This window comes from Callionymus lyra, chromosome 17 (assembly GCF_982586985.1).
Source record: "Callionymus lyra chromosome 17, fCalLyr1.hap1.1, whole genome shotgun sequence".
NCBI classification, from domain to species: Eukaryota; Metazoa; Chordata; class Actinopteri; order Syngnathiformes; family Callionymidae; genus Callionymus; species Callionymus lyra.
In genome coordinates, this window is record NC_141834.1 from 4,097,082 (window position 1) to 4,122,562 (window position 25,481).

The 25,481-nt window shown below is 44.0% G+C and overlaps 1 protein-coding gene across 2 annotated transcripts in view; it reads right to left on the minus strand.

Moving 5' to 3' along the window:
* Positions 1 to 25,481, minus strand: part of crppa (CDP-L-ribitol pyrophosphorylase A) — a 32,001-nt gene that overhangs the window by 1,894 nt on the left and 4,626 nt on the right. The window contains exons 4-10 of one of the 2 annotated variants that reach the window (XM_087813231.1): positions 24,957 to 25,061; positions 23,721 to 23,766; positions 22,679 to 22,776; positions 20,354 to 20,431; positions 20,131 to 20,223; positions 19,266 to 19,391; positions 9,307 to 9,420 (exon numbers count right to left, since the gene is read on the minus strand). In XM_087813231.1, the coding sequence (XP_087669357.1) occupies positions 9,316 to 9,420; positions 19,266 to 19,391; positions 20,131 to 20,223; positions 20,354 to 20,431; positions 22,679 to 22,776; positions 23,721 to 23,766; positions 24,957 to 25,061 (651 nt within the window). In that variant the 3' untranslated portion in view covers positions 9,307 to 9,315. Of the gene's footprint in view, positions 1 to 8,955; positions 9,421 to 19,265; positions 19,392 to 20,130; positions 20,224 to 20,353; positions 20,432 to 22,678; positions 22,777 to 23,720; positions 23,767 to 24,956; positions 25,062 to 25,481 lie in introns of those variants that run through there. The other variant, XM_087813230.1, reaches the window with a different exon arrangement.

Consider the following 25,481-nt stretch of genomic DNA (forward strand, 5'->3'; position numbering starts at 1 on the left):
AAACTCTCCATGCGGAGGGTAATTTCTGTCCTGAAGTATGGAGTTAACCTTTCGCACGAGCTGCCTTAAGTACAGACCTGACGGACTGAGCAGGAGCCAAACCACCAGCTTACTGGCCCACTTCACTTCGCTTGACAGTGTTTTTGTGTGTTCTCTGAGGCACAGACCCTGCTACCATGGAGAAGGATAAGACAGGTTCAATAAAAGCTCAGTAGAATCGAGACAACAAAGTTACATTAATGTTAGAGCGGGACCGTTTACTCAGTCAGGACAAACAATGATGTCCTTTTTTACAGACTTTCTCACAAGCTTCAGCAGGGAGGCCCAGACTTTCCTCACCCCAGCTGCATCGTCCAGCTCATTCAGGGGGACTCTAATTGTGTTTCTAGACCCGCTGAGAGACATAATCTCTCCCTGTTTCCTGGGTCTCACCGTGGTATCCTACCGTTTGGGACATGCCCTGAACACCTCACCAAGGAGACATCCTGGAGAAGCCTCTCCCGGATGACCTTGCTTTTCACCCTATCTCTAAGAGGGAGCCCAGCCACCCTTCAGAGAAAACTAATCTCGGCCGCTTGTATCTTCAATTTTGTTCTTTGGGTCACTACCTGGAATGTCACCTATCTGGCAGGGAAGGATCCTGAGCTTGTGCGTGAGGTCGAGAAGTTCCGGCTCGATATAGTTGGGATCACCTCCACGCACATTATAGCCTCTGGAACCAGTACTCCTGAGAGGGGTTTGACACTTTTCCACTCTAGAGTTGCAACTGGGTAGAGGTGTCGAGCAAGGGAAGCAATACTTACTGCTCCATGGCTCTGAATCTGTCTGTCAATTGACGTTCCTAAATATGTGTACTTGTCCACACACTCAACAGGCTGACCCATAATGATAGTCTGGTCCTGGGGAAGGGGCTTCTTTCGAAAGTCAATGGACTTGTTGTTGCTATTTTGGACAAAATTGGGTTTTCCCACCAAGGAATGAACTCAGTCATGACTCTACCATGACCACTGCAGAGTCTTGCAGCAAACTGATGCATAGATCCAGTTTTTTGACCAACCATACTCAGGTAAGATGCTATTAACCTTCAATCTCTGAGACCTCAAGGATTTAAAATAGGTCTAAAATCCAACACATCTAAGTTAGGTTTTAAATGTCAAATTCAATCAGTTGGTCTCACGTTGTACGCAAACTGCAGGGGGTCTAGAAGAGGAAGGTTTCTTTAAAACGCTTTCATGGTCAAGGAAGTCAAAGTGATCGTCCAAAAAGTGGTTGCTTCCACAATTTTGGTACCATCTGCATAGTTAAAGTAAGTTTAAAATAGAACAGAAAATAATACCCGATTGCATTGAAAAAACTCTTCCGCAATGTGCCACAAATTCTATCTGGAGCAGGACCAGTTCCAATGACTCAATGCAGGAAGACATTTGATATTGAACACCCACAAGTCTCTTGTGAATTACTGAGTAACCAAGGAATAAGTTATATTGCACTTACTGTGTCGGAAAGGAAGTGAGTTGGACTAATGGAAAATAAGCCTGAACACATCAGTGATGTAATCCGGGGTCACTAAGTCACTCTCAACCAGGTGAAAAAGCCTTGCCTAATAAGAATGTGACTATTGTTCAGGTTGTAATCCCTGACATCCATGGTTCTCCTAAACCAAAGCCATCAATGGATTGTGCGAAGTGCGCAACAGGGCAGTCATTAAGGATATGCTCAAATGCCTCTCTAGCTGGGCAAAGTGGGCTGATGCAATCTAGTTCACTTTGCCAAAGCTCTGTCCACAGTGCAGCTCCCTGCTTAAACTTCCTTCCTTCACCATAGCCCTAACCTCCTCCTGAATCCGTTCAGTCTTTAACTCTTTGTACCGAGGCGGTGTATGAAACATCTCCACACCTCTTCCCAGCCGAGCCTCAGCATCCAGCACAGCCGCTTGGCCACCCTACTTTCTTCCGGTCCTCACCACCACCCCTGCCTAGGCCAACTTGGGTCACTGGAATCAGCACCTCTCTGCAACTTCTTACATTCTTCTCTTCTACAGTCCATCTCCTGCGACAGCTGCCCAGACTTTCCCACCAGGGTCTCTGCCCTGGAAACTGTAACCTTGCAGAGTCCTGGCCATAGTATTCTTGGCGATATCCCATATTTGTAAACCACGCTTTTGCCTAGGTGCCCTGATCAGTGTCGAAGCGCTTCCCTAGGCTCTCCACTGGCCCAGTGACTGATGGTATGGATGCCCCCACGACGATGAACTGGAATCTATCACTGACCTGACCCTTCTTTGGCATCAGAGATTGGAATTGATAGTTTAAAACGAATCCAAGCCCACCCCGTATGTTTTCCCAGCCTTTGGAAAATCCAGCTGCAACCAGGCATTTGCGCAACCTTTCCTCTCCTCCATATGATTTGCTTTTTTTCATTTTAAATAACAGTTTTAAAAAAGAAATATTGTTAAAAAATGAACATATACGTTCTTGATTCATCGTGTGATGTAAGGAAAATACATTTTTTGTCCACATCATCACGTGAGTCAACTTACTGGTGAACAAAATAACGTTCAGACTTTTCCGTGTTTAATGATTCCAACTGTTTTGAAGATTCCATTAATGTGTTTTTAACTCAGAACCGCCAGAGTGAGCTCATGCTTCATGAAGGGGGACAGGGTGATGTTAGGGGGTTGGGGTGATGCTGAGCAGAGTTTGGCTGGACCACACCTCAAACAGCCCTAGGTCGCAGCACTAAAACCCCCATTTAAAGCTGGACCCGGTACAACCGCTGAAACCAGAAAGCGGCACTAGAACCATTAGAGCCAGTTTCCTCCCAGACCTGACGTGTAGACGCCCTAGTGCCCCCCCACCCCACCACCTCCCCCGCACCAGCTGGGGATCAACTCCCACTTCAGGCTCTGGACTGGACCATTAGTGCTTTTATTTGCTCAATTGGACATGACTGCCGCACGCACACCAAACTTCAACCACACATACACACACAAGGCCAACATCCTGATCCAATAAGACGAGTCATTTGGACGAGTGAGTCAGTGGCTCAGGGGTTTACGCTTCTTCACGCTGACTCGAGACTGTCTCCATGAAGTTCACATCCTTCATTGAGATCGACAAATGTGATTGATGGTCGTCGATTAATCGATACAAACACACAACTGGAGGTCACAGATAGACTTCCTTTTGATCCTGGTTACATTCAGTCAATTACTTTTTCAGTGTGACTGACTTTGTTGAAAACTCGCTCAGCTATAGTGACTGCTCTCTGAGAATGAGGCCAGGAAAACTGCGACACCTGCTGGCAGCAGCGCTCGTAGCAGTCAGGCATTAACCCATCGCTTTTTATTTTCCTTCTGTCTGTATTTTCACGATGTTTTTGCAGCAGTCCTTCAAATATTTACCATTTTTATGTTTAAATGTTTTTTGTATTCTTTCAGTTTTTATATTTATTATTATTTCCAAATATGTGTAATATCTACAGTATTTAAAACTCAAATTTTCAATTTGTATCATTTATTCAACAATCGGTTTTTTTTGCTTTCATAGCCTTTATTCTCTCAAATATTATTATAGTTTAATTTTCCTTTAAGAAAAAAGTAATCAAAATAGTTGTGCTCTACTTGGTTTTGCTGTACTGTGATGTAAACTATAGGCTGCTTGGTAACAAGCAGCCAATAGGAGGCGCCACAAAGGTAAGTTTATTTGTAACTTTAAGTTAATCAAGATATAAATTGAAACCTAAAGGTTCCTCGAATGATCAAATTAAAAGAAAGAAAAATAATTTGATTCCCTGGTTAAGACCTGACAATCCCCTGAACGTCTTTGAACAACTTTAGAGCCACAAATGTTCACAGCGGCTCAGGAGTCGTTTACCTTCATTGACCTCTGCATAGTTTTCACTCAACGGGGGTCAGCAACGCCCCCCCGCCCAGGTCTGTTCTCTGTCCCACCTCACGTCGGGAAGTTCTCAAGAATCCCCTCAATGGGCCCGCGTCACTGCCCGGTGTCTGTGGACGTGACGCAAGATTCAGACAATCAGAGGAACCTAGCCCCGGCGACACCTCTGTTGCCACGACGACAACGTTAACTACTCTTACAGTTCACTTCCTGTATTGCACATCCTGGTCCAGCTGAACCGGACCGTTAAAGCCGGATCAAAGAACATCAGATATGAGGCCGATGATGGGGAAAACGTGTGTCCATAGATCAAGTCCGTTCGGAGTCACGCTATAAACCCACCGCAGCTCACTCTCGTCACATCTGCTCAACTCGTCATCCTGCTCCAGCCGACTCTGTTGCCATAGAAACGGGAGGCAGAGCCAGGGGTGCCGGGGTCGCTGGGACTAAGAGAAGAAGAAGAGGAGGCGTCGGTTTTGGAAGGGATGGACGGTATTCAGTTCCAGGGTTTTCCAGAAGCTCCCGAGGGCTTCATTAGCACAAAGAAGGAGGAGGGGTGGGACTTCCTGTCGGAACATTGCTGACCCGCGTGACCCCGGTGGACCGGCGCCCGGCCTGACTGATACTGAGAACCTTCATGAGAACCAGAATTATTACAATGGAAACTTGATCAGGAGCTTTAGTGACACATTCGTGAGTCATCAACGGAAATAACAAACCAGGTGCTCTGTCGTCTGACTGAGACTCGTACTAGAGCACAACGACTCCAGACAGGTGGCAGTTAAAACCAGGTCACAGATAATCAGATGAGTCCAGCAGGTGTTGGTTCTAAAACTCAAGGCAGGTCATCTGGGAGAGACTTGGAGTAGAATCAAGGTCTCTTTGAGAGGTTCCAGAAAAGCAGAAACTGACGTCTGACATCTAGAAGAGATCAGTCTAGATTAGATTATATGAGAGGAGGTCAAAGGAACGTCAGGTGGTTTTTCAAAAACAACAAGTTAGGTCAGTAGGACTCGATTTATGGGAGGTGTTGAGCTCCGTCATCCATTTGAGACTCGTAGAGGAGCCTGATCAAGCATTATAATTAGTTTATTTCAGAAACAACTAAAGTAATTTCAGATGTTTTCTAAAAAGGTTTTTCAAGCTATCGGATGAAGACCCAGAGTGGAAAGAATCAGGTGGGGTTCTCCTGACAGGTCGTCCACCAGAGACTCGGAGTAGAGCTGCAGCTCAGCTTGACGGACTGTGATGGAGACTCTGTGAATTAAGAAAGATTTCTTCCTCCCAAAACAAACAGCGGGACAGATGTTCTCCAGTTTACTGACGTCTGCAGAGTCCACAGAGACCGGCCGCAGATGTTACGATCAGAACTCGCTCGAGGCCAGAGACCGACCAGAATTGAAGGACCCGGGGGGTTAAAGGGAGAGCAGGGGGAGAGGGGGGGTGATGCACCTAGAGCAGGACGAGCGACGTGATCCTTCATCATCAGGAAACAATCGAGAAGTTGAGCAGAGGAAGTAGTGTGTGGGCCGAGCCTAGACAGTTGCTCCACAATTTGTTTTTCTCAAATTCCAAAACTGAAAAAGGGGGGAAATGACAGTACAAATCAAATTCACAAAATATTCTTTAAGAAAACAAAAGGAGGAAACAACACTTTTATTTTGTACATTCCAGTTAGTTTTTTGAAAGTCATGCTACAGCCAAATGTGATTGACAGTTTGTAAATGTATTGAGGTCACTTGGTAATGAAGTGAGACAACCAGGAAGTGTTTACCCATCAGCTGATTGATCCCGGATCAGTCGCTGATTACTGTAGACACGAATCACAACAGAGTCTTCAGTGGACCAGAGTGCTGACTCAGCGAGAAACAAATGAAACCAAGAAAATCACAACTCTTCAGGACACACAAATACACACACACAGGTCGGGTGTATACACGGTGGTTTGGCTCCGGACGATGGAAGTGATCAGAAGTGGGAGCAGCGAGGACGCGAGCGTGCTACAGAGTAAACAAGTCATAAATCTCGTCCACATCAGCGGAACGTTTGCTGTAAACACGCCGGCGCTGGAGTGGAGAAGATTCCGACTGCAGGAGGGAGAAGAGTGGGATGAAGAGGGATGTCGGCTGCTTCTCATCAGAGGAGACTCGTGAGCTTGAATCGTTTCAATCTGAACCGCAGCTGAAACGCCGTGATGAGGGAAATCAAGTCGACAAATGTCAGAGATTCTCAGATTCTGACCATCGGCTGACAATAGTGAAGACGATTCCAATCACATGTTGAATTTAGATTTTAAAACGTTGACACATCAGACTCATAAGTGAAAACCATTCATGAAGTAAGTTAGATATACTGTATATATAAGGGCGGGGCAACGATTAAAATGGGTAATTAATGCGTTATTAATCGCATGATTTCTCTGATTCATCAAAATCCAATAATGAATTCAAAAGTAGTTTAAAGTGCACTTTTATTTCAATGTTCCTCTGCCATATGAGCTATAGTACATCTTCCCACTCTCTCTCTAGTTATATAATATATGACTGTTTAAAATGTTATTTGACCAATTTAAATATACACACATATACATACACACACATTATATATATATATATATATATATATATATATACACTAAATAACATTTGAAACAATCATGTATTAAATAACTATAACAATAAAACAAATAAAAGTTATTCAAATGATTAAGAAAAAGTGAATAAAAGGAATGAGGGGATTTTTATTTGTTGAATCAAGACCTTAAATCATCAGTTTTATCCATAATGACTACAAGGAGCGTTTTAATTAAATAAAAATAGTGTTTTGCTGAATGAATGAAGTCAGCGATGACCTCAGTTGACCTCTTCCCTGAAACCTCCCCGTTTATCCAGAAAATGTCCAGATGAATCCTCGGCAGCAGAACTCATTTGGACCGTTTCACATAAAGGCAGCAGTTCTGATCCGGCTTTATTGTTTTCTTCCATCGCAGCATGACATAAATCTCTCTTCTCCTCCGTCGCTCGTCCTCCATCCCTCGCTCGAGGCCTCGGCAGACTTGCTCTCCGGAAGAATTACACCCGCAGACGTGACCACATAATAATTTGCAGTGGCTGTACCAAAAAAAGAGAGGGGGGGGGGGGACCGATGCTGGCTCCGGCTCCCACTGGGCCCCGGGCCCCCCGTCTCCTGCCTTCGCTCTCTAATTAGATTAGCCCGGTCCCGGTTCTGGCTCCAGCCAGGCGATCTGGCCACCTTCGTGGTGGAGCTCTTAAAACGAGGAAATGACCTCAACGTCGGTCATTCTGGAATCCCGTCACACCCAGCGTGACGAAATGGAGAGGAGGATTTACAGCGACGTTTTGGACTTTGTGGTCCCGTCAGCCATTTTGAGACCTGGCAGGGTGTTCCAGTCGCTTCCAAAACAGCCAATTAGGCGTCGCGTCGCCGTCGCAGATCAATAAATATCAGCAGAGCGTGTCGCCACTTGGAGCGACAGCCCGGTGGATGAAGTGAAATTTCCCAGAAACACTTTTGTTCTCCGGAGCGACGACCAGAAACACATCAGCGTCGGGATGAGAAAATACATACTTCAAAGTATTTTTTACTTAATAAGAAGTTTTATCATGGAAATAAATACTTTTTTTTCTGTAAAACCAAAACATTTTGTTTATGAGAAGAAAAAGATGTTGAGATAAAAATAAAAAAATCCAATTATGTATTAAAAACCTTGTAGTTGTCAATAAGTCCAAAATATTTTTTTTGTAGTTTTTCTATTTTTAAAATCTTGTAAAGTTCACATGAGAGCAAACTTCACCATCACAGCTATAGACCTAATGCAACGGCAACGACTTCAAACTTCCGCCGCAGAACACGTCCTGCACCGTCCGCACACGGAATCTGATGCCGATCCTGACGTGACCCAAACGTCTGGAGGAGTCACGGACAGGAAGTGAGTCTGCGAGTGATACGGACTCATAAATCATTCTCAGATCGGATCTGGAAACTTTTCTTCTTTTCCGCAAGAGTTAGGCCGAGAAGCTTCAAAAACAGCTTGTGTGTGTGTGCATGCGTGCGTACAGGCGTGTGTGCTGCCAGACCACAACACAAATGAACATGTTGTGTCGACTAATTCGCTCACTCTTGTCCACACGAACAACACTTGATTATTCCCCATCAAGAATACCTTCAAGTTGCATGAGCAGCACTGCAGACGCCGGAGTCTCTCAGGATGTTGTCCAGGTTTAACATCACAGAGTGATCGGAGTCGTTCAACTACACAAAGCTATTATTAAAATTAAAGGTGTCAAATCTAATAATAAGTCATGAATAAATCACAAAGAAAAACCTGAACCTTCTTTACAGCACACATAAACAAAACTGCTACACACCAGAACACACTGACGACGACACATGCATATACTTAACACTAAAAGACACACCAAAGGATGTTAGGAGTCACAGTCAAGCACAATCGGACACACAAACTGAACAGATTGCAGACACACTTCCACACACAAACTGATGTCGATGATTACAATTGTGACGATGAAGGTGATGATGATGATGAAGATTAGTGATGTTGGTCAGTAGCTCTTTGACAGAATGGTTTGCCTTGCTCAGCAGCATTAACACCACGGTGACTAGGTTTCATCCATCACTCATTTATTTGTTATAAAAGTTTTTGTCACAAACTCTAAATCTCCACTAGGTGGCGCCCTCTTCTCTATTTTTTGGTTCAACAGTATTTTAAGGAAATTTACCGCCATTTTTAAACTATGAGGCAACAGCACGAGCACTACCACCTCGTCATAAACTGCGTTAGAATGAGACAACACGTGATATCAGTCAATGAAGCAAATGGATATTGTTTAAGTCATCAACTACATAAAACACGCATGTTAAAACACGCATGTTAAAAGTAAAAATCATGGGAGGTAAAACGGATACTTTAATAATTTCAATTGCAATTTTGAAGGTTGATAAAACACCTTCAGACTGAAACAAAAAAAATAGTTGGTGTGCCGCAAAAAAAGGTTCTGACGGCGTTGGTCCATTACAGCTCCAATAACGCCCTCTATTGGAGGAAGACCGCAACTACAAACAGTAGTTCCACTGTACACGGGGCAGGCGTCGCTACAACCAAATAAATACAGAGCATTCTGGATATTATCTCGTTTTAATTTTATTTCTCGTATTTGTTTTCCTTACATTGTATGTCCTTTTTTAATTTCAAGCTCCACATTTTGACTGAACTAGAATTGTGAATTGATGTCTCTGAGAAGGGGTGCATTGTGGGATTCTTGGTGCATTTTAGTCTTAAAAATGTGTGAATTTTATTTTATTTTCATTTTGACCAGAGAGATGCTGAGGTCAGCAGAAAAGGACAGATCCGTGTGCAGATCAGTACCGTGCACCGTCACGCTCGCAGCATCTGCCCGACCAGCACCGGGTTCCTCTCACGGATCAGGGAAGACATCATCTCAGTCAGCTTGGATAGCGCCCCCTGCCAGCAGGACGGGTCCTGGAAGGAGACAAGGATGATAAAACCAGTCATAGAAAGATCAAGTCAGTTTTCCAGTTCGGAAGTTCTTTCAGCTGGTTCAAGTCTTATCTATCAGACAGACATCCCCATGTACAGGTCAATCACCTCTTATGGCCGACACTTAGGTCAGCTATGGTGTCCCACAAGGTTCTGATCTTCTGATCCTAATCACAATCTACATTCTTCCAACAGGCAATTTGATCAGAAAGCACTCAAACTCATGTTCGCTGGTATGCTGATGACACCCAATTATATTCCTCAATGAAGACGTCAGCCAACGTAAATGAAGCTTAGTGAAAGTTCAATCAAGAAGACTTCCGTTTCCCTCTCGCAACTTTCTCCAGATTCTCTTTATCACTCATCCAGCTTCTCACATCTCCTCTGTAGACCAATCATCGCTAGCTGTCCAGTTTCAATCAGTGTCGCCTGCGGTCAGTTCTTCCTTGCAGAAGATACACCCCTCCTCCTCCTCATTTATCCCCAGTCTTCATGGTATAGGCTTCCGATCCTCATTGCTGCAGTCATCTTCAAGAGGCACAACAGGGCCACAAGATCCAAGATCTTTCCTCTAAACCTTTAAGCTACTCTGCTTCCAATTTTCTCCCTCACGCTCCTCAAAATGTCATTTTATATGTGCAGGCTTTTATTTTATTTTCTTGGGGCTGTTGTGTTTGTCACTGTGTTGTCAACCCAAACATCTCAGCCTTTCATGATGTTAAGATCCTCAAATCTATTAGTGGAGATATGGAGCCAGGGCTTTCAGTTATTAAGCCACACTTCCATGGAACCAATTAAAGGTCTCAGTATCCCAGTCTTAAAACTGCTCTTTGATAAAGCATTAGGACTTACCAGGCTCTGCCTGGACCAGCTCTTAGTTCTTTACACACAATCTCTCTCTCTTCAAACACTCCTCTTCCTCTCCATCTCCATCTCCACCAGAGCCCCAGTGATCCACCTGCATTCACAGGACCCCGATGCATGTTGGGGGATCCAGGATTTTCTTCAAATATGTGGCAATGTCAACAGATCCAGATTATTCTCCATGATCCTCTCTGTACATCTGGACATCTGCTTGACACTACTCTCTCTCCTCTCTTTCCCCTCTTCTTCTCTCTTCCCAGTCACAGCAGAAGATCATACACACCGAGTCATGTTCTGCTCAAGGTTTCTGCTTGTTCAAGGTAGAGGGCACCAGCAGACTCTCCGTTTACTGTTGTGGTGTTTGTACGTTGGTTGGCACTGACGACTTCAATGGTTTTACCTTGACGCCACAGAGTCACTTTGAGTTCAGTTCCTCAGACCTGTTTAACCAGAGTCTGAACATCTGAACCGGACCAGACTTTTGACCTCAGGCTCCAGGTCACTTGTTGTTTCATGGTTTATGGCCCTATATTGTGCTTCTTTGAGGTTAAAGTATATTTTGATACATTTAAAAATGTTAATGTTTATTCATTGTTTAATGCTCTTGGAGTTATTTCGGTGATTAACCACTTTGGCCAGGTGAACCTACTCCTGTTAAAAGAGCAAATGTCCAGAAGCCCCGGCTGGCTGGGCAACCCTATCGTTTATGAAAGCTTAGAAGCGGAGCCTCTGGACCTCCAGAGGAAATGAAACCCAAACACAAAGCATCAATCACCATGTAATGTGTTTCGTCATCTGAAGCTTTAAAATCCATTTCAGCCATTTAACAGCCCTGGACCTGAGCCAGGCTTTAAATCCGGGTCTAGCGGGTCCTGGCCGGCGGCATGATGAGGTGTGAGAGCGGCGAATGCGGAGTGGGCTTCGGCACTCGTAAGTGGACGTATATTGAGCCGAACTCGGGGCCTCCTGGAGCGCCTCCGTCTAATCAGAACCAGCAGAGCAGGAGTCAGATGACGGAGATTTTCCACAGACTGTAGCAGCAAAGTCAGAGGTTCTGATTAGATGCAGTTAGAAACTCAATTTCCTTGAGGTGAAATTAAAGGGGGAGCCACTCTGGAAGTTTTGTTCTTCGTGGAAATGTGGTCCTCGCCTTGGCCAAAAACAAAACTTGTCAAGTTAATAAACGCGATCAAGAGGTGCCCTCTCGGACACACACATGTCCTACACTTCTTACCAACAATTTCATCTCAGTGTCCGTTTCCTCACAAACACAAACTTCAAAAAAACTTTTTTTTTAGACTACAGAAATGGGATTTAAAATGCCTCACAGGAGCTACATGATGATCTCCAAACTCGAGCGTAACTCTTTAGCCCCTTCTTTCTTGAGGCTTTCTTCTCTCAGGCGGCACGAAAAACAAAAGGGAGTTTGACAAGAGCTCAGTGAAGATCAACGAGGATCAAAGCTTCGAGTCGGATTATCTGAGCCTCGGAAAGTGAACAAAGCTTAATCAATCTACTCAGCGAATGGCTGAGAATTTGTGAGCTAGCTCTCTTGCTCCACAGGAGGTGCCACTCAGCTCATGTGCGGTCAGGAAGAGCTGGTGGCATCTGGGTGGAATTACTCGACAGACCAGAGGGGTCTCGGAGGTATTTGCATATCCACGTGGTTTCACAGAGTTCTGGGACCGACTCCTGTAGGTGGTCGCTCGCTGCTGTTGCTAACCAGGGTCCCCGCGGGGATTTGAGTGGAGCTGTAATAAGGAGCTCACTGTTGTGGACACGCAAACTATGTCGGCAAGCTCATAAGAAACAGACCACACTTCATCACACACGGTGATGGGCAAGACTTCTTCTGGATGTTAACCCTTATCCAAAGCTGTCGGACATAGTCCAGTGAGGACGGTTGTTGAGGACAGGTGGCGATGAAGTGTCTACCGACAAAGAGGATGACCACGAGGTACCAAGCATGCAGTGATGATCACTTGGTTCATACACTCTATGATATCTTGGAATAGTGGCAGAAGATGGATGGATGTCAATTTAATCTATGGTTTATAATTTATATATATTTTTTTAAATGAAATTCTGGTAGAAAAGTAACGTTTGTTTGAGCATATTTTTTTTAAAATAATTATTGGCTATTATTTCCTTGGTTGAATATCCTATAAGCATAGAGGGTATTGTGTCTTTTAGATTTTTTTTCCTCATCTACCGCCCAAAATAAAGCATTGTAAAGAAAAACTGTCCAAACCTAAGATAACTTGTTTGCATCAATTTGTTTTTTTTTATTATTAAACAATTCGAACAGAAAATGTGGTTTGTGACATTCCCACAAACTCTCCCCAAATGACCCCCGTTTTAAGTCGCGGGGATACAATGGTGGTGAAAACACGGCCCCTCGCTCTGACGGAGGATCCGGTTTCAGCGCTCCTGACAGCTTGTTCCTAAGCGGGTATTGTGGTCCTGCACGCCCCAAGCCCTCAACCCCCCCCCCCCAACCGGACCCCCCATCACTGGAGACAGGCAGCAGCTCGAGGCTACACTCAGTTGGGGGATCAGAGGTCCGATTACTGGTCAGTCCTGAAGTCTCGTTGAAGCCCGAGCGTGACCTCCACAAGACTTTGTCTCAGCTGGTGTGCATTAGCCTCCTCAAGCGTGTGCACAATGATCAAGTTGACGTCTCTTGCTCTCGGTTATATTTTTCCTTCCATGGAAACGGGAAAAATACAGTCTCACACTTACAAAGCAGACACTGCCGGCATGTGACAGGATGGTTTGTGTGCAGTCATGGTTTAGAGGTGAAGACAGAAATGTTGTCTGTGCTGAAGCAGAAGCTTGTTGGCTTCAAAGCTTCAAGCTTGTTGGATCATTTGGAGACTCATTGATGTGAACTGAAAACATTGTTCAACAAACGTCAATATTGTGAGACAATGTTATCATAAAACATAGTAAAACCTCTAAACTACCATCTACGATAATTCTTTCCAGGCTTCAACCAAGTTAAAGTAAATCAAAACACTTTTCAACAGCTCATAGAGCGAAAAAGACTTTTCCTTGATAGACATACTGTCAATACACTTAATTTGTCCATAATTGGACTGTCGACAGGAACAGCCAATGGTGATGAGCAGAGCTGCAAGACTCCAGCCAGTGTCAACTGCACGTCAAGCCTCTCGCATTAAAACCTTGCCGTGCTGCGGCGTGTCAGTCATTGACATGTGAACATGCTGATGACTCACGCAACACACTCGACCGCGTGTGAACTGGTGAGATCAAACTCCAAATTCCTCACCAAGCTCGTCTGCAAATACTCAAGAAACTGCTGAGTGTGTCTCAGCACAGACCGAGTCCCGAATCCTGGCCTGGACACTAGAGGGTCGAGGGCTGCTGGTCTCTGTGAAACGCCGTCGCTGCTAGCACGTCTGTTTTCTTCATCCATGTCGTTCCCACTCTGCCTCATTTCCTCTGAAAGACTCATAATGTCGGAAAAATGAATAACAGTGCATCCCGCCCTGCTCTTTTTTAAGTCTGTTAGTTCCGTCAGATTTTCCCACTGTAGAAAAGGCCACTCTTGTGTTGATAGGTGCTTTTCAGACGCACAATCGCTGCCACACAATCCTTCCATGGAAGACTGGCACCCTGTCAACAACTCCTTCCAACATATCCTGTGAGGGGGCGTCTGTGGGGCAACATGGAGCTTGTCGTATCTCCTGGAAAATAATTCTGGGACGCTGAGGGGGGTCCGGGGGTTCCGGCTCGTGCACTCAGAAAACCTCACTGAGTGACGGGTTTGTGTAAATTGAGCAAGTCGGAGGATTTACTGACGTTGAAAGTGAGATGGAGCCTCGTCGGCTCTCACTCGCCTTCTCAGAGATCGACTCGTGGCACCTCGTCCCTCACAGCAGAGCCGAGCACCCCGTAATCCTGCAGCACCCGAGGTCATGTGAAGGTGCTGGACCAACACGTCCACCACAGTTCAAGTTATCACGAAGTGTTCATCACCCGCACAAACAAAGGTGGAAGCTGCTGTTTTCTCATGGCTGTCAAAACATGGGTGCACCGCAGACTAAACAGACATGAAATCGACAGTGTGGCCGGACGGATGAAGTGTGAGAACCTCACTGCAGCGAGAGAACCTGTCAAGGTTTTTTTTACACCAAACTATAGAGTTGAGCCACTGTCAATGCTTTGCTCTGCTTGGAAGAATTCACACCAGAGGAAGAAATCATAGTTTTTTTAAGGCACTTTCATGCGGCTGACAAATTCCTGTGTTGTGTTTACAACTCTGGCGGTAAATGTTTTCGGATTCTGATTTTCTCAAGTACTTCAGGAACAGCAGGAAAAGGTTAGAGTGTTTTGTTACTTCGGCCAAGGTGTGGAGGAGATCTTCTGTGGCTTTAGTTTGTTTGTTAGAAAAGTCTTAACTTGGATTAGACTTTATTTTGGAGGTTGCGACTGGATTCAAGAAGGTTCTGAAGGGTTCATAATCCACTTGAATGGTTACTCACTGCTGCTCATCTTCAATAAAACCCAGAAAAAAAAACTTCATGAAACAGAAACAGTCGCATCACTAAAAAAAAATCGTCCATCACATGACTGCATGCTGTGGTCCACTCAACATAGTTTGAACCATGTGGTGCGAGTGAATCCAACCATCAGAGTAGGTCCAGCAAACAAGACCTGACAACCCATCACACAAAATCAAACTTGAGCCCTGAAGGTTAGCCTTTGATTCATAACGTTTCGAATGACTCAGTTTCATGCTGCAGGCAGAACCAGAGAATCTAAGTTCGAGTTTGTTCTAAACTCCAACGATTCCCTGCAGTCTCTGTCCAATGAAGATAGACATGAGGAGTCCAACAACGTGGACATGTTGAGTAGGACTTGAACAGTGGGTGGTCGAAGTACACTGGCTCCGTTATGACGTGGGATTATGAGTTTTCAGACCAACTGAAAATCTGAAGATCACACATGCCCTTCTCAGGGGAACACAGACCCCAAAACTTCTCTTACTAGTCTTTCAATCCACGAAGCTGAGTAAACAACATTTGGCAAGATCTGATGTTGTGCTCTGAGCCCAAGTCCGACCCAAGTCCCCTCTGACTCCGTTTTCACACCACTGAGCCAAGACAAGTCATTTTCGCTCAACATCAGGATTTTCAATCCAGAGGTGGATTCTGACAGATGACAAGCACAGGTATGGTAATTTGCCGGGGAAATTGCGGCCGCAAAAATCTTCACTGAACATCATGTCTGGTGCGATAACTTTTGTTTTTATGATAAACATCTGCTCGAGTGTCATCTTTCTGTTCTCAAACTCAACGTGGTTTTAAATGAAAACAACGACAACAACTTTGGGGATCAATTTTTCGCAGGCGAGAAATTACTGTCCGCAGATGTTGTTCTGGGATCTTCACGCTCTTCGCTCCTTCTCGACACTTGATGGGTTATAGTGAAAGCATGCTGGCGCGGACGACTTGGCAGAACTCCACCAGGATGCGAGTCGAGCTGGGTTTCACTTCTCTGTTGTGATGGAGTGTGAGGAGACAAAAGCTTCAGGAGTAGAAGTGTTCTGGTGCGGTGGGGTGAAGCCTCTCCAGCACAGTAGGTCACTCATAGAGACAGAACTGTCTGGAGATAGATGATCATATTTGATGTTCCAAAATCTTAAGTACAGTGGTCTGGCAACCACAAACATGACCAGAAAATAGTTTCAAAGGAAAAACAAGCGTGTTTAGTGACATGCAGGTAAAAGCACCTCTTAAAGGTCGATAGATTCCACACCTTCATCAGGACGATGTCAAAAGCTCTAGTTTGGCAGAAGTATAAAATAAAATCAAACCACATCCAACCACACTCATTTATCCCGACAAATTCTGCAGCGACTCCTAATCTCCATTGACCCTGGAGTGAGTACAAACTCTGCGGGTGTCACAGCCACGGCTTCGTGTCCGGTTTCACCTGTCTGCCTTTCAGACCTTGATCTAAACAGGCAGGAGAGAATGGAGCTATAGTGTCCTCTTCTTTTCTCACCGAGCGGCTAATCTCCTCTCGGGTTTAGGATTCCTGGGCCGGCTCTTTGAGTAGCAGGAAATATGGGGTTGGGTAAACATCAGGGCTCTCACTTCAGGGATTACAACACCCATATATCACCGTGACAACTTTCTTTTCAGAGGATGACAAGTGGCCGGGACGCTGTACGAGGAGGGATCCGATGACACTTCCTATCGCCGCGGCCGACTCCGATGGCACATACCGTCACCGCTTTCACAACATCCAGTCAGCTCGTGAGGATCCGGTGTCTGAGACTTCTCAGGCACAGTCTTCAGTGGAGCTGAGACCTTCACTCATTGTTGTGATCCACGGTTAGCTTGTGGGCATCTCTGGGAAGGAACAACAGCAACGGAAAAGTACTCAGAGAGAATGGCTTTGATCATGTTTCCTTTGCAGCTTCGTTGCTTCTCCGTTTCAATCTTGACTAAACAAAGAGGCGACAAACTCCAGGTGACGAGTCAATTCCATCGTCATTCCAAAAAATATCTGTGATTTTTAGTCTTCTTACAGATTATGTTAGCCAGCCACATATCACCATCATCTCTACTTTTATAAATCTAAGACTTTTAACCCTTGTGTTATCTCAGGGTCAAGGTGACCCAAAGGACTGAAAACAAATGTGTTTATGGTATCCCTTGTGTCCCTCTGGTTCAAGGTGAACAACCTTCCTGGCTTTTATAAATGCATATGCAGCGGCTGAGGTTGTTTAGCTAAAAGAAAATGCAACACAAGGGATACCTCAAACACATTTGTTTTCCAGCCTTTGGGTCAGGAACAAGTAGAAGAACAAACCAAACTCTGACCTACTCAGGACCAGCTTCTCTACATCGCAAATTAGGTCCTTGGAAGTGAATTTAGTTCTTAGGATTTCTGCTTCACATTTGTGTAGCTCATCCAGCCAAACTCTGCTCGTCATCCCCGATAAACACTCTCAGACGCAGCTTTTGTTCCGAGTTCACATTAGACACTAATAAGAGTATAATAAAGCAGCAGAAACACAACTGTGACGCACACACTTCAAGATAGAACACAAACATGTTCATTGGACTCAACATCAAGACTCACCCAATCGTCTTAAATCAAGTAAAAAACATGCATGCAGCTCTGTAATGACGCAAGAACAAGATCACAGATACAATACTTTTGACTCTGTCTGGACTCTTTTCGAGAGAAGCTGCGTCATCCAGCAGAGACTCAGAGCTTAACTTCTGCTCCTCCCAGGACAGATCCAAAACAGAAGACTTCAGATGAGCACTAATCAAATGGTAGGAAGCAAACAAAAAGCAATTCAGATTTGAACCCTTCGCTAGGTTTACAAAACAGTTGCAGCTCCATTGTGTCAGAGGCGTCGTCACCAGACCGTGGAAGAATTACACAACAAGAAACAACACCAGCAGGTTGACGCTCACAGCTCTGGAATACTGTCTGATTAAAACTCCAGGTTTGGTTTGTCTTGGCCCCAGAATCAAAGTACAAAACAGGAAGACCTTTTCTTCGGCTGCAAATATGATCCAGACCAGAAGGTCCTGCAAAACAACTCCCATCTTCAGGGAGTGACCCTCATCCCGGCTCCGTCGCTGGCACGGAGCGCCCACATGTGCTGGGAATTAGTCAACGCAACACAAAGATATCTGATTTGTATGACAACTTCTCCCGCCGCACGATAAGATCTGAGCTGGAAACCACGTGAAGGTTTCTTTTACTCTCTGACGTTTCTCTGGCAGTCTGGTTTCATCCTCTACGATTGACTTCTTCTAGCTGCGCTCCAAGCCTGCTCAAGTGAGAGCTGTAAATCAACAGAGCCGGACCATCAGTCAAACTTCTCGCTGTGTCTACAAGCACGACCCACTGTGAGCGTGTTGGCGGGGCGACGACTCCATGTGGAGAGAATTACTCTTCCTTACACTAAAATGTCCCAATGCATCACTTTTAGAATTAAATTGTAAATAAAAAAATCTCACTTCACTCTCCGTCCACTCAAGAAGCCTTCAGTCCACATAGGCATGAATCTTGATGAGGAAAAAGGTTTGGTTCCAGGCTTCTGCTGTGATGAGATTTAAATCTATACAATTTAACTTTGTTTTGATTAAAAAATCTATTACACTTATTTGACTTTGAATCTATTTTATTTTTATAGGTGAATGTAACATAATATACTTGTGATTCCTTTTTAACAATATTGACCAATTTATTTATTGTCCCTTATTGATTTATATTTAAAATAAGAAGGTCAAATATACTTCCCATATTTACCTTTTTTATATCATAATTAATAGCTTTGTGTTTTTTTCTTACAGTTTGGAATACATTTTATTTAATTTGGAATAATATGCGTTGTATTTCATTGTTTTATACTTATCTCATATTAGCATATCCATATACTGTTATATATACTGTATATACAGTGCAGGCCATAGGTTTAGACACACCATTTTATTCAATGCGTTTTCTTTATTTGCATGATTATTTAGATTGTAGATTATCACTGATGGCATCAAAACTATAAATAAATACATGTGGAATCATATGCTCATAAAAAAACAACTGAAAACGTCCTGTTTTTTAGTTTCTTCAAAGTATCCACCTTTTTCTCGGATGACTGCTTTGCAGACTTTAAGCTTTTTGACATGGTTTTCACTTCCCAGGTGTGTCTTGTCTGTGTTACTTTGTGGAATTTCTTGACGTTTTAATGGAGTTTGTCCATCAGTTGTGTTATGCAGATGTCAGGTTGAAACACAGCCTTATTGGAGAAATGTTAGAATTCATATTGTGACAAGAATAAATCAGCTAAATTACGATTAACGAGTCATCAACGATCATAACTTTAAGAATCGAAGGTCATCCAGACCAGAAATCACTGTGTTGGACCAACATTTCAACTGGACCAAGTAGGAAACAAAATAACTCACCCTTCTCAGACACAGCTGGACGCCGTACAAGAAGATGTTGCGGAGCTTGGCGGACGAGGCCAGGTCCATGAATGCCTCTGGCTCCGGCGCTTGGACGGACGGCTTGTCATCCGTGCTCAAACACAACTGTCAGGAGCAGAAGATATGGCAGTCCATCACAGAGCAGCTTCAGCTGCAGACAGAATGCTAACGGTTCATAGGCAGAACCAGTGACTCATGTGATTTAGGTCCAGCAGTATGTGAGAGAAGCAGGTTTCGCAAACGTTAGAGTGTTTGTCTGAACTCCTAAGCCGTCACTGATCAACGCTGGCAGTTCAAAGTGAGCAGCTTTCTGTTTTTTCTCGATAGCTTAGAGATCCTCAAAACCTGCTGGACTTCAGAGGGAACTTTGACATACCGGGAGGAGGAGAACCAGCAGCTGAACCAAACTAACACTGTCAGGCACCACGACTTTGAGAAGGTTCACTTGCAGAGTGGGAATATCAGGGACGATTTAAGACCCGTGTCCTTGTGTGGCAGGTGTGCCGGATTATTCCAGAATTCCACCTGCTACCTTCTGTTGAAACCAAAGGTTTGCACTTGCCCAACGCAAATCTGCTGACTCATCAATGGACGGATCATTAAAGCCTCCAACAACAGATCACTCAGGTTTACACGATGTGACAGTTATACTCGACCACTGGAATGTTCTAGAAGGATCTTCTGAGAGAACTTTCCAGGTTCTGCTGGACTCGTCACAAAGCTTTATTTTGGCTTGTGGTCCACAGAGTTACGAGCTCCTCCTGCCTTAGTCGTAGATCTCTGGTCTTATTAGACGCCCCGATGATTTGAAACTCTTTCAGCAGCGCTTGTGTGACGGACTCACCCAGACGACGATGAGCGGGTGGAGGAGAGCTCGATCAGACGCCTCCAGAGCTGCACAGATGGGCTGGACCACAGACGGGTCGGCGCGATTGATCTGCAGACCAGAGGAATCAGAATTCGAGATAAATCTCGAAGGGAGGATCAACTGAACTCTGGGATGACGTCCAGGAAGATAAATTTACAACGCTAGACTTGTAGCTGCTGCAGATGAGGAGACGACTTACAGAAACCTGGACGAAGTTCCACTCCTGTAAGAGACACCTGTGCGAGGTCCCGTCCAGGTCCAGGATAATGTCGAGCTTCTGCAACACACGTCGGTTTCCTTAATGTTTTGACCTCAGTGATTAGAACCGCCAGCAATCATTTGAAAAATTTGGTTTGGTTTAATCTGGAATCAAGTGTACTTTGTACTTTTTATGGACCATTTATAAGTTTATTTATAATTCAGTACGACATTAAGTGTGTTTTGAGTATGAATACTTTATCATAGGGGTCAAATTATCTTCTCTCAGTTTGTATGTGCCATTTTTATGGAAATCTAAATATGAGTTTTTGTTGTGTTTTTGATACATTATAAATAGAATGAATGAAATCAAAAAAATAAAGTCACATATTTAAATTACAATTAAATAAATATTATTATTTCACATTTAAATGTTATAATATGCTTGTTTTTAATAGGTTTCATATAAGAAGTACAAAAAAAATTTGTAATGATCTAGTCATTTTTCCAAAAGAAAACCTTCTCTCGGTTAGTTAGAGAATCCCTTAACATTTTGCAAGGACCGAACTTTGTCCCAGCTTCACAGAGTGAGAGGAAGGGGACACCCTGGACAGATCTCCAGGTCATCTCAGGCTACAACACACCTGGCGTCATCAATCAACCTCTGCATGCGTTTGGACCGTGGAAGTGACCGGCGTGTCCGGGGGAACCCACACAAGCATCACGGCGAGTCTGGCTCACCGGTCCAGGACCAGACTTCTGGAAGACTCAGGTGAGTTCAGAGAACAAACTCCCAGAAAGCTTGTAATAACATCTTCAGCCAGCATGTCCACACATGCAAACCTTCCTGTCTCTAGTCAGCGAGCGTCTCCGAGACAAAAGATACTCTCCTGCTTCTCCCTCTCAGTTTCATGCCCTCCTTTCTTCTTCTTCCGCCACAATCCTCTCAAGACTGTGGTTGTGAAAACAAGCCGGGGAGACACCTGACGGGACTGGCTGCAGTCTGGCGCCCCGGACAGCTGCTTCCGCCGTGTGGCACCACTGATGAAAACTTGGATCCACTTTAAAGACAGATCGACACTTCATCATGAATAGACTGAGCCGTCTTCACTTTGTTCCTACCAGCCATTTGTTCTCACAGCTGAAGATTGTTCACCTTTTTTCTCCTCTACGTCTGAACTCAAGTGTTTAGAAACACAACAATAATGTACTTTTTTTTTGAGGAACTCTTGTTTTCTTTTGGCTACATATTGGCAATCGTCTTCTCAAGAGGTCTGCTGGAGAGAAGATGCCCAGACTTTCTTCCAACTTATAAATGTCTGCAGATTTGTATTCATGTGTTATGTACCTCTACAAATAGTCTTGTGAAGTAGCGTACATCAGTATGATTCACATGGTCGCTGGTTTGATACAAGCTCTTTGTGGTTACATTTTTTACATGGTTCATTTACAGATTCTTGTTCTGCTGAAATCCTTTAACATCAGAAACCCCAGATTGAATGTGAGAAACTTAAATTCAACAATTCAATTCTCTGATGTCACTGATAGACTTTCATACGGAGGACTAAATCTCTCATCATGGTGGGGTCTTTGCTGACAGATTTAATTTTAAATCCAACATGTCCTCGCACATCAGCATCACACTGATGTTTCCAGCTGGTGTTTGACGCTGACAAAAATAACAAAGTCACAAAGGCAGCAGTTTTACAGAAACCGTGAGGAGGCAGAACTCAGAGAGGGTCGTGTGAGCTGCTGCAGTCTAGAACGAGGAGGTCGCGGGTGACACCGAACACACATCGTGAATGTCAGGAGACATGTTGGTGAGACCAATGTTGAGGACCACCCGGGTAGATGATGATGATAATGACGACGATGACGAGCTTTATCTCCCACGTTCTACAGAACAATAAGCCTAACATGAACACAATGACCTTCACTCAAAAAAAAAAGAAAAATAGATGACTGTACATAAACACAACGTCGGGAGGAAAGAAGTCTCATAATATGTTGATATGAGGAAAGTGCAGGGAATTTGCAGTGAAAGGAATTTGAACACACACTTGAGACATAGGAAAGTTGAGAGGATTAATGATGTAGGAAGAAGAAAACTACTTCAGACTTGGCTGTGTTTTAGGTTCATTTCTTAAATCTGAAAAAATGTTGGTATCAGAATAAAACCATTAGATCCTCAGGAATATCAATAGTGGCGAGACAAATGTTAATTTTAACAATATACACCTGGGGGTGCGGCTATTTTTTACTTGGTTAACACAAAGCTGTGTGAAGGAAAATTTTGGTCATTTGAAAATGCAAAATAATGACGTACCATGTCCAGAGCTCCAAGAGACTTCTGCAGGTCTCCAGCCAGAGTCACAGCATGAGAGGAACCATCCGTGATTATGCAGGCCGACTTGGACAAACTGTCTGAGACAGAAGAGTTTTCAATCATTGTTCACACATAGAAGAAGAAGAACACGACTTTAACTTGGTCAGAGATAGATGGTGAGATAGTCGAAGTCACATTATTTTGCCACATTATTGATCTTTGTCATCTTCGTCAAAAACAATAAATACGACCGAAAGTTATGTCATAGCGGCTCGAAGGTGAACTTCCCTCACCTCAAATCAAGTTATAGAAAACTGTTTTTGATCACGGGAGAAGAGACACGGCGCATGTTTTTCTAGCCGTCACGCACAAACTCCATAGTCTCTATCGGTTGCAGATGAAGCTTCATAGCAACTCTGACTCTGTTGGTGATTTGTCTGAGATTAAACTTAACTTAATTTAACATGTGCCAAAACCTTGTTGAAGGTCTCGTTAATGACTTCCAGCCAACAGACAAACGCTACTTCTGGATTCATTTTAGCACGGAGATTGTGTTCTGGCCTCGGACCTGCAGTCCTGTTCATCCCACCCTCAAGGCAGTTCGTCACAAACTCCATCATGTGATCAGCTCTTACAGTATGGAGGCTACACAGAGAATCATGACCTCAGACTCAGAGGAGCTGGTGAGTGATCTGTGCAATATTTAAGAATGATGTGCAAGAGAGTAGAGGCGTATCTCCTGGTGAACCTGTTTTTTTTTTTTTAACATTTGTTTTCTCACGACACACGTGACAATCTTATCCCGTTTTAAAAAACACACAATGATTCCATTGACCCGACAGAGCCAAACACCTGATGTCATCCTTGGAGCACATCAACGTGGTTCCAGTCTTGTCACGACTTGTCACGCCGTGATCTGGTCCAGTCCACGACTGTTGTCATGCCTTGATCTTCCGCAGTGAAGTTTGTCGTCCACACAGGTACAGCTACAACTAGAATCTAAGCTAAGAACTTATTAGTTAGAATAGTTAAGGGAACTCACCTTTAACTATGGACTCTGCAGCAGCCAAGTCTCGCTTGTAGGTGACCTGCAAATGAGGAAGATGTTTGACGTGTTCTGTGTCAAACTCTAACTCAGTTTAAATTACTCACTTTGTTTCATTTTTCTGTGGGAATTATTTTCTCAAACAAAGATTTCCCTTGAATCAGATTCAAAACCTTTATTTTGGAGGGTTCAAAACTTTGGTTTGGCTCCAAACTCTGACTATGGCTTCATGAGAAGGTGGCAGCCGGGCTCATTCTAGTCCAGGAGTTTCAAACAAATGACCGGGGGCCCTCTGTGAGATGATGTTCTGTGGCCCACCATTTGATATCTTACATTTTTATGAGTGCTGGGGCAAACAAGGGACTTTGAGTATGTACAATGTCAAGTATAGAAAAAAAGATAATTGCTACAGATGTTATTATTTATACATTTAAGAAGGAACAGTTTTCTAATAAAAACACACAAAAATACAAATTTGTATCAGGAAATGTGCAGAATAAAATGACGAAAGACTCCCCAGCCTGAGGCCCAGTCTCCACAAGAATTTACATCTGCTCCCTCAGTTGCGATGGAGACCCCTGGTCTATACCAGAACCAGGTTCCATCAGGGTCAAATGATCCATTATCTTTAACTGCCGACAGCTCTGCAGGGGAAGGTTGTTAAACTTGAGGGGAAAACTAGATTAAAACGCTGCGACATCATCTTCACGCAGACGCCGCGGACGAGGGTCTGCAGCGCTCGCAGTGAAAAGCGTCTTGGGGGGTTCTGAATAAGTTCAGTGTAATTCCATTTGCTCAAGAGTCCCGATTAAAAATGACATTTTGAAATGGAAGAAGACATTCGCGCTGCCGTGCCAGGAGAAACAATGAAAACTTTTCAGGGAAAACATTACAAATCACTAGTAGAACTGGGAAGTGAACCAACAACTCTGTCTGCCAGCTAACCACTTATGCTCCCGAGAAATTCATCTCATTAAATGAAACACAACAACTTGTGGCCACTTTAAACGAACCTCTGAGCCGGTTCTGTGTCTCACTGAGTGATTTATCTCCCGAGGTGTCTTCAGGACTGAAGTTTGGAAGCTATTTCAGTCCTTCTAGACGCTGCACTTTCTCCCGCCAGCACTCAATTTGTGATGCCGCCCGCTGCCCAAACTATAAAAGAGCGGCGGGCCAACACCCGCACTCGGCAGGATGTCACCAAAACCCAGACGAAGCCCCTGGCTCGCTCACCTTCCACAGCGTTGGCGGGCCCTCGATTAGCCTGGCGCTGGTGCCGCAGTGCTGCAGAGCCAGATGGAGACACTCGGTGCCAAACTCCAAGTCAAACTCTGTACACTGAAGACAGCAAAGAAGACACGTTGTGGGTCATTATCAGAACCAACTGACCAGCATGTTTTCAGAGGGAACCTTACAGTGAGGAATAGTGAGGTTCATGGCTGGTGAAGCACGGACTGCTCTGGAGTCAGATTTATAATTGTAAGAAGTTAAAATAGCATCTTATTTCACTATTGATCCAAGGGCATGCACCTGTGCTACACATCAGCATTCCCATTGATACCAACGTCTGACAAAGACTGTTTCTATTATGTAATCACTCTTCTTGTGTCTACTTCATATTTAATGTAAAAAAAAAATTTTAAAAAAGGTACAGAGATATGTGCAGCAAACATTTAATTTTGACCTTCGGGAAAAATGTAAGTTGTTTTTTAATTAATAAAAGTTGTCTATCAAAAAGACTAAAGAAATAAAAAAAAC